The sequence below is a fragment of the Elephantulus edwardii genome, unplaced genomic scaffold (assembly GCF_000299155.1).
Source record: "Elephantulus edwardii isolate Elephantulus edwardi_28Jun2011 unplaced genomic scaffold, EleEdw1.0 scaffold00037, whole genome shotgun sequence".
Lineage (NCBI taxonomy): Eukaryota > Metazoa > Chordata > Mammalia > Macroscelidea > Macroscelididae > Elephantulus > Elephantulus edwardii.
In genome coordinates, this window is record NW_006399787.1 from 6,715,821 (window position 1) to 6,724,766 (window position 8,946).

Below are 8,946 nucleotides of genomic sequence, written 5' to 3' on the forward strand. Positions count from 1 at the left end.
AGTGTCTCCGTGACCTGAGCCCGCGACCCCTTAAGAAGATGCAGGGCTCTGCGCCTGGGTTTCCGCTTCCGGGTTAGCAAGGTCAGGCCGCGAGATGGGGAAGATGGCGGCCGTCGTGGGTTCTGCGGCGGCGCTGGCAGTCGAGCCGGGGGAGGATGCCTTTAGGAAACTTTTTCGCTTCTACCGACAAAGCCGTCCCTGGAGCGCGGACCTGGGAGGTGTCATCGACTTCTCGGCGGCTCACACTGCCCGGGGCTCAGCTGCCCACAAGGTACGGGGTGGGCAGCGGCGCGCGCCTCCGAGGGGTTTCGCCTTCCTCGTTCCCGTTCACTCCCAGACCAATTGTCGGTCGAGCTCGCCCCGCGCTCCCGGACTTTCTCTGCTTCCTCATCGTCACGCTTTCCCGGGTGCCACGCGTTTGTCCAGGCGGTCATGACCACTGACAGCCTGGGTCAGAAAATGGTTTAGGACTGGTATTTATTCTTTTCGTGTACAGCCCTACTTCACTTGTGCAGAATGTCGTAAGACGGTATCTCAGACTTTGGAATAGTCTCCCGCAGCTTTGGGGGGGAAACAGCCCGAATCATCTCGGAACTCGCTTCCGATGCTGTCAGCCAAGCACCTGTCCATAAAACCCTTTGCGCCTTCCGTGAACCTTAAAACACGTTAAACATTCAGCAAGGAGAATATGCTTTGAGCACATGAAAACTCGGACTCAAGATCAGAAGGAACATATTGCGAAGTTGCTGTTGCAGGACTCGCGGGGAGAGCAGTTAACCAACGTAACTGGCGAGGGAAGAGACAACGAAAATCTCTTAAAGCTCAGGGGGGTTGTTCCGTTTAGCTCAGGAGCCCTTGCTGAGCTGGGTGGCACAAGAGTTGCTGCAGTGCTGGATGGCAGATGTGGTGAAGGGTGGCTTAGTGTCACTTGTTCGTATAGGATGGTTGTGAGTCCGCAAAACTTAACAACTGCTGAACGATTGGAACTTGGAATCTACCCAGGGATCCGCTTCACTTACGTGTTACACAAAGAGTTGATTCTGATGCGTGGAGGCCCCACTTGTTTGAGAGTAGAACTTAAAGCACCCCAGGTTTTCATGGTTGTGTGACCTTTGAGAGGCAGAGCATCAGGCCTTCATCTCAAGGCACTCTGCATAGATTGAACTGTTGACCTTTCTCATCACCTAGGGATTGCAGCCACTGAAAACCCCATGGAGCACAGATTTGTGAAACGCATGGGATTACCTTGTGTCAGAATCTGGGTGGCAAGGCAGCAGGTTTGGTTTTAGTACATCAGCCCCTTGGTTTTAAGTGGAATTCTACATATTTGGAAATGTTGATAGGCTGAAAGTTGAAATAGACCAATAGCTGACCTGCCAGTGAGTTTTCAGGAGGCTGTAAGTCACTGTAGAGGAGGTGGCCCATCTTTCTCCCAAGGAATTCAGACCGCCACAGAGGTGCCACTTTTGGGTGAGCAGAATGCCCTTTTGCAAGAGAACGGTTTGTTGTTGTTGTTGTTGTTTTTAAATCTTCTAAAGAAACACAGATCCTAAGTTTATTCATAGAAGAATACGGTTTGGGGGTTTTTTAGTGTCATTTAGTGACCATGTTGAGTCCCTTAACGAATTTAATGAGTCGTTTATGAGCTACTGTTATTTGTAAAGAAAAGCTCATCAGACCCAGAAATACTTCATTTCTAAATAACAAAAATAAAATTTCCACGCTTCAGTTTGACTTTTCTTCTAAAAGAAAGCAAGGATCATGCTTTCTGCAAGATTCTTAGCATTTTATCGGAATCTTTTTGCTGTCTTGTTAGAGTACTATTTGCATTCTCTCACTTGTCCCCTGCTTCTTGTTCTTCATAGCTTTGTTATCTAAATGCTGACTGTATTTACGTTTCTCTGAAGCAGTTATTAATCCTAACCAAATTAAATAGCCTTGCTATTCAAGGTATTTCGATAAACCAAACATCTTCCATAGCTGAGAGTCTTATAAAAAATGACAAATGTATGCTATCAGGGGATAAGTACTTTTGAAGGTCCAAATCAGCCTACTTAATTGTATGCTACAGGTTTTCTCTTCACCACCTTTCTTAATTTTATGTTGTTCCCTCATGTTATTAGTATTGAGGTGACAGGAAAAAGATTCTGAGAGTTCAAGTGACTCGTCTGAGATCCTAAATATAATGTGGTGAAGTGGAAACTAGGCCCCAGGGCTTCTGACTCCTTGCTTTGCCCTGAACCAGAAACATCTTTGGAGGCGGGAGTTGATCTGTTAAATGGCTTGAGGCCTCTGACTTCTGTTTCTCTCCTGGCAGGTGGTCAGATCTCCGCTTAATGTGTCCTCAGTCAATGAACACGATGCACGTAGAGCAGGACTTCAGCCTGTCAGCAAGTGGCGAGCCTATGGCCTAGAAGGCTATCCTGGTGAGTCTGTCCGACCGCAAAGAAGGTGAAATCATCATGCAGGAATCATTTGTCAATTTTCCAAGAGAAGTTGTAAGCAAGCATAAATAGACAAAGGAGGAAATTGAACTCTCATAAATGTGAAACTGAACGGTTATAAATGTTCTACTCATAAATTCATCCTAAATTCTGCCTTATCCAAGGTTTCCGTTTATGAGACATTGACTTGTCTTTCCCAAAGAATAGAACAAAAATCAGCAGTACCTAACCTTATATGGCAGAAAGTGAAACATCAGATACAAATCAAGAGGACATTTATTCTGGGCTCCCTGCCACAGTCCTGACTACCTACTGTGGCAAAAGAACCACTTTGAAGGACAGAATAATCCATAATTGCCACTCTGTACACTCCCTGGCTTCCCAGATGGTTTAACAACTTAAAATTAGTGTTATCCAAACTGAAACTGAAAAGAGAAGTATGATTATGGGGTCAAAAGTCAGAGTAAAAAAAATGAAATTGAAAACAAAGTGGTTTTTAAAAAAAAAAAAGTCATAGTCAATTATATAGGGTGAAGTTCTGTATTTTTGTTGCTTTTCAGACTGTACCGAAGTTACCATCCTAATTCTAATTTTGTAATGCTCAAATTGATGTACTTGCTTTTTGAGGTTTTTCTGACACTTTACCCACATCATGTGACTTACTAATTAGAGATTTCTTTCCACTGTAGTAGACATAATAATATTTCAAACACAGGCAATGATATTCTTCCCTTACTCTGATTTGGTCAAAAGGATTCTCTCTTCTGTGTTCTATTTATTCTGAAAGGACTTTAATATACTACAGCCTGCCTTAAGAGAGCAAGCAAGAAGATAATCTATCTAGAAAGCAGAGAAAATAGAAACTTAATCTGGGAAAGGGAAGACTTGGGGAGGATGTGAAAACAGTTTGGACAGAAGTATGGCAGCTTCTGACTTCCAGTAACTACAAATAACAAGAGGAAAAAGACTCCCAAGCTACAGCAGTCCACAGTTGATTTGTGTGAGGTCAGATGTACCACCCACTGCGCTCTCACCTTTTCTACCCATTCTGACTCCAGCCATCCTTTTGATGCCACTCACTGCTTCCTTGCTAGCAATGTGTTGAGATGGCCCCAGAGAACTCACAGTACTCAAAATTTGGGGGTTTATTAGGGTAGTAACAGATTACAGTTCAGTTCATAAACAATTCAGAATATAGTTTTTCACCCAGGACAGTTTAGAGGTACCAAAAGATAGCCCTCTCTCTGACCCTCAACCTCTACCAGCAAGTATTAAGAAACTCTATTGTTAGCTGTGAACAAAAGATCTAAACCTTGTCCTGTCTTCCTTACAATCTCTGATATGTTCAAGCACATTGTTCCAGTCACTCTGCCAGTCCATCTTGTTAATAGTATTCCTCTCTTGCCAACCCTCTACCTTTCTCAGCATGATATCCTTTCCAAGGACTGGCCCCTCCAGACATCATGTCCAAAATATGTGAGATGAGGTTTCACCTTCCTTGCCTCTAAGCAAAAACTCCTTTAGCTCTTCCAACTCTCAGCAACCTTACTTATACAAATGACACATGACACAACATGGGTTGGGGAATGTGAATCTTTGAAGCACTTATTGAAGGGAAAAAATTACAGCCTTCAATATGGATTACATCTCAACATTAAGAAAACAAAATTCCTCATCAATAGGCTGATGTACAATATCCTAATAGATGGAGAAAAGATTGAAGTTGTCAGTGGTTTTGTTTTACTTGGACCCTCATTAAACACTCATGGTAGCAGCAGTCAAGAAATCAAAAGACATGTTCCACTGGGAACATGCTGTCAAGGTCATCTCCAAAGTGCTAAAGAGCAGTCATTTCAGGGTAAAAGACTAAGGTGTGCTTGATCCAAACCAGGGTATTTTCATATTTTTCCTGTATATCTGAATGTTTAATAGTGAATAAGGATGATTGAAGAAAAATCAGTACCTTTGAATTATGTTACATACTATGGACTGCCAAAGAATAAACAGTTCTATCCATGAAGGAAGTGCAACCAGGGTGCTCTTTAGAGGCAAGGATAGTGAAACTTAGTCTCACATACTTTAGACATGTTATCATCAGAAGGACCAATCCCATGATAGGAAAGGGGTCGAGGCAGCAAAAGAGAAAAACAAGATGGATTGAGACATTGATTGGAACAATGAGCTAGAGTGTATCAGAGGTCATGAAGGTGACACAAGTTAAGGCAAGGCTCAGATCTGTTCATAGAGTCAGTTACAGTCCCAGCAGCACCCCATGTTGCCACCAAGCCTAGACTCAAAGGCACTCAGTTCCAGCTCCGTGGGTCAGCAAACCTAGCTCCTAGAAAGTCCCTGAAGACAGACACTCCACCAGCAAGCACTCAACTTTCTCTCTGTGAACCAGGAGTCCACAGCTCTGTCTCACATTGGTTTCTGCTACCCTACTGCCCCAACTTGCTTCCTGCCATCTCATTGCTCTCTTGGTCTTACACTGTCTCTCCAGTGTTAGAGCTTTCCATCTCTGCTTTGTGTAGGTACCTCAGGTCCATGGGATATTCTGCATACTCTGGCTGATTTTCTTGAAGGAATCAAATCCCATTTTCTGCCTCCTAATATGGCTCACTTTAAGTCTGGTATGACGGCAAAACCAACTAATCCCCACGTTAGTGTTCTACATTGTTGATTTGCATGGTCCCACCTAAAAGGTGTCATTTTCCTTATTTACATTATTAACAAGCTTTCTAGTCCCCTTGATGGGCTGCAGACTCACCTTTACGGCACTAAACAACAACAAAGCAGATGATAATGAGAGTTACAAAGACAGTGGCTAGAAGAAGTCACAAGTAATTCCTTGCACTGCAGGGCAGGGGAACATGATGGAAGCAAGTATTTGAGAAATCACTTACAGGAAGGTGGGAGAAAGCAGTACAGACTAACAATTCAAACATGGATTTTCATGCCTGTCAGCCTGGGTTCATACTCTTACTGTACCTACTAACTAGGATCTTGAGAAACACCTTAGTCCTAAAACTAATATCCTTATTCCTCAGTAATTTGGAGAGGTCTCTTAACTACAGACAACTTTTCCAGTGCAGTACATTTCTTGATTTCCTGACTGCTGGGACCAAGGGTGTTAATTGTGGATCCAAGTAAGATGACGTTGTTGAGTTTCAGTCTTTTCACCATCTGTCATGATGGTAGGTATCTGTCTAGTGCTAAGTATCTTTGTTTTCTTGGTAATGAGATGCAGTCTGTATCGAATGATGTATTCTTTGATCTTCTGTGACAAGTGGTTTCAGTCCTCACTATCAGCAAGCAAGGTTGTATCATCTGCATAACACAGGTTCTTGATGAGTCTCCCTCTGATCCTGATGCCACATTTCTTTTCATAGAGAGAGACCAGCTTCTTGAATCATTTGTTCAGCATACAGATTGAGTAGGTATGGAAAGAGAATACAACCCTGACGCACTCCCTTCTTAATTTTAAACCCTTGCTCTGTTCGCACAAAAGCCTCTGAGCCTAGCTAGGTATAGGTTTCACATGAGCACAATTAAGCATTTTAGGATTCTCATTTCCTCTCAATGTTAGCCTCAACTTGTTATGATCCACACAGTCAAATGCCTTTGCATAGTCAGTAAAGCATAAATAGACATTCTTCAGATATTGACTTTCAGCCAGGATCTATCTGACAGCAATGATACCAGTGAGAGTAGGTTTTTAATAAACCTAAATGCAAATACAGATGCTTATCAAGAACAGTAAAACTGATCAGGGATTACTGAGGTTGTCTGAATCAATGAGTATTAAAGGGAAGGACAGGTTTTATTACTTAATGGTTGTCCTATAACAAATACCATCATTTTTCAAGCTTGGGCTCAGTCACTCTCACTGCTGTCAAGTCAGAACTGACTTTAAACTTGACTCATACTGATCCCAGTGGAGGCTGAAAATCACTTATTCTCCTGTGGAGCTGGTGGCAGATTGGGCTAGCAGAGAGGAGTGATTTTTTTTTTTTAAATAATAATGAGGTAGAGGTTTGGTTTTGGTTTTGTCTACATTAAAATAAGGTATACTTTTATATGGTATTGGAATACAGCTGTGCCTCTTTGCTCACTATGGACGGCTGCTTGTGTGTTGCTGTGGCGGTATGCAAGGGACCATGGAGTTCATCAAATCTACAAGACTCACACAGTCTAGGCCTTTATAGAAAATGCTTGCTTGTCTCCACTCTAGACTAAGTCTTAACTTTCAGCCAGGATTTGAAGACCTTCAGATAATAGCCAGCATTTAACTCAAGAACCCATGAACTTAGTCTGTTCGTCAGCTTTTAATATTTAGAGGATTGGAGGGGATGGTATATTAATGTATAGTGGCTACATATACGTATACTGTGTTAATTACACAGTAGTAGAATTTCATTAAGTCTGTTCTTCAAGACTTTGCCCCCTCTTTTCTTGAGTAAATGGCTTTGCTGTCTAATTGGTAAATTTATTCCCTTCTACTTCCATGGCCCCCACCAAACAACTGTCTTTATGTCCTCCATTCTTGAAGAGGAATTTCTTTTCTTCCTCTTGACCCATCTCCTTTTCCAGGCTTTTGAGACATTGCTTTGTTCATTTCTTCCCTTCTGTTTTCAACTCATTCTCTCCTGGTTCTGTATCCAGAATCTGTGAGCTTGCAAAGGTTTTCCAGTGTCGGCCTTGTAATGTGTTGTTCCATAATTCCTTAAGATCCCTTATAATTGTTTCTTTTCCTGTGATTGCTCTTCAATCTTTGTTTCCTTTCCTTCCATAATTCTCTCAAGAGAGTGTATACACACACATCTGTCCATAGATATATATACACACACACATACATGCTGCTCTGCTCTCTTAGTTCTTTATTGAAGACAAAGTTTTTCTTTATCCTTAACTCCTAAGAAGGTGCCTAATAAAATGGTGTATGATCAGTGTTTCAAGAATGAGTCAATACTTAGTATGCACAAACGTCTAGTTAAAACTAACGCTTCCTCTTTTACAGAAGAGGAAAAATGAAGTTAGGTTATTTTCAAAGTCACAAAAATCTTTTCAACATACAGACTGTTGCATTGTACGGTACTAAGAAGCATATACTTTCTTCCCTTGTATAACAGTCAGGAGGCAGGAATCATACCAGTTATTTCACCTGGGATAATTTAATAATGAAGGATTAAAGACTTGTTAGCCAGCTATCAGAAAACTGAAAAGCTAAGAGAGAACTTTGAGAGATTGCACTCATGACTGACAGGAAGCAGCTACCACTTCTAGGACTAGAGTGGGGAATGAGGGTGGAAAAGTTTAGAGTTAATAAATTTTAGAAGCTTGAAGGAGCAGCCCCATAGAGTAATAGACACATTGAGTGGTTCTGGTGCTTTATAAAAGCAAGCAGAGCCACATTCTGCCCTCCAGTCTTCCATTAAAGTCCCTGCTAGTGACAGATTTTAACAGCTGGAGGAGGGACATGTCATTCTCAGAGTTCCATTTCACATGATGGTGGCCAACAGAGAAGGGTCAATGCGAAACATGTTAAATTTACATATTATATATGTTAAATTTAGTGTCAGGTGGATATTCTTTCCTGAAGTGCATGAAATAAAGAGCCTTGGATGACTTTGTAAATGGAACACCCAGAAAAAAAATTGAGGGGGCAACTTTTGGCAGTTTTAATTTATAGTACTTGATTTGGATAATTTAAAGAAATTGCCCCCGCCCGCAGGGATCTTTAACAGTGACCCTAGGAGGGGAAGAACAAGAATGGGGGGGACAGGAGGCACAGAAGCGCGGAGACAAGTTGAAATTCCAATCAAGTCTCAATTTTATTGAAAGCATTCACAGCTTATATACAGGAGCACAATGGGGGGAGGAGAAGTACGCAGTGGGGGAGAATAGCATCATGTCATTTCTAGTAATCTGAAAGTTATCTGGTTAACAGAAACTTAGCAGGGCGTTTCCCGAAACCTATCCTCCCAGGGTGGGGTAAAAACTGAAACCTATCCTCCCAGGGCAACATGTCCAAACATGTCCTTAGAGAATTACAAAATGGCTTCAGCTAGGTTGAACTAGCAGCCCCCAACAGATCCTCCCTGTTTTCAATAATTATTTGAAGACTGCAAAAGCGCAACAGGATTACCTTTGGTGCTCTCCTGTTGGACCATGTATGAAACCGGCGCCTGTCTTAGGTTGGACACCGGACCTACTGATCTTACCCGTCATGGGCTAACCCAGCAGCTACGGCGGGGCGCCTGTCTTAGGTTGAAACGGGCCAGTGTCTCTGGCTGCCCGGTTTCTTAGCCTGTATCATCAAGGATTTTCTTTATCGGCCATTTGCAGTCTTTGATAATGGACTTGAACTGAAGAACAGATTCAAACCTAGAGTTGCTGTAATCAAGGATGGTTTGGGCAGAATATTAAATGATCCAGGAAGTATTAAAAGAAGATGGAAAGAATATACTGAGTCATTATATAGAAAGGAATTGGCAGATACAGA

General features: G+C 42.1%; 1 protein-coding gene across 1 annotated transcript in view; it reads left to right on the forward strand.

The window, feature by feature from the left end:
- The first annotated feature begins 94 nt into the window (after window positions 1-94).
- ALKBH1 (alkB, alkylation repair homolog 1 (E. coli)) overlaps window positions 95-8,946 on the forward strand; it is a 26,723-nt gene continuing 17,871 nt past the window's right edge. Inside the window, exons 1-2 of the mRNA XM_006884769.1 lie at window positions 95-271; window positions 2,318-2,426. Coding sequence (XP_006884831.1) covers window positions 95-271; window positions 2,318-2,426 — 286 coding nt within the window. The remainder of the gene's footprint in view (window positions 272-2,317; window positions 2,427-8,946) is intronic.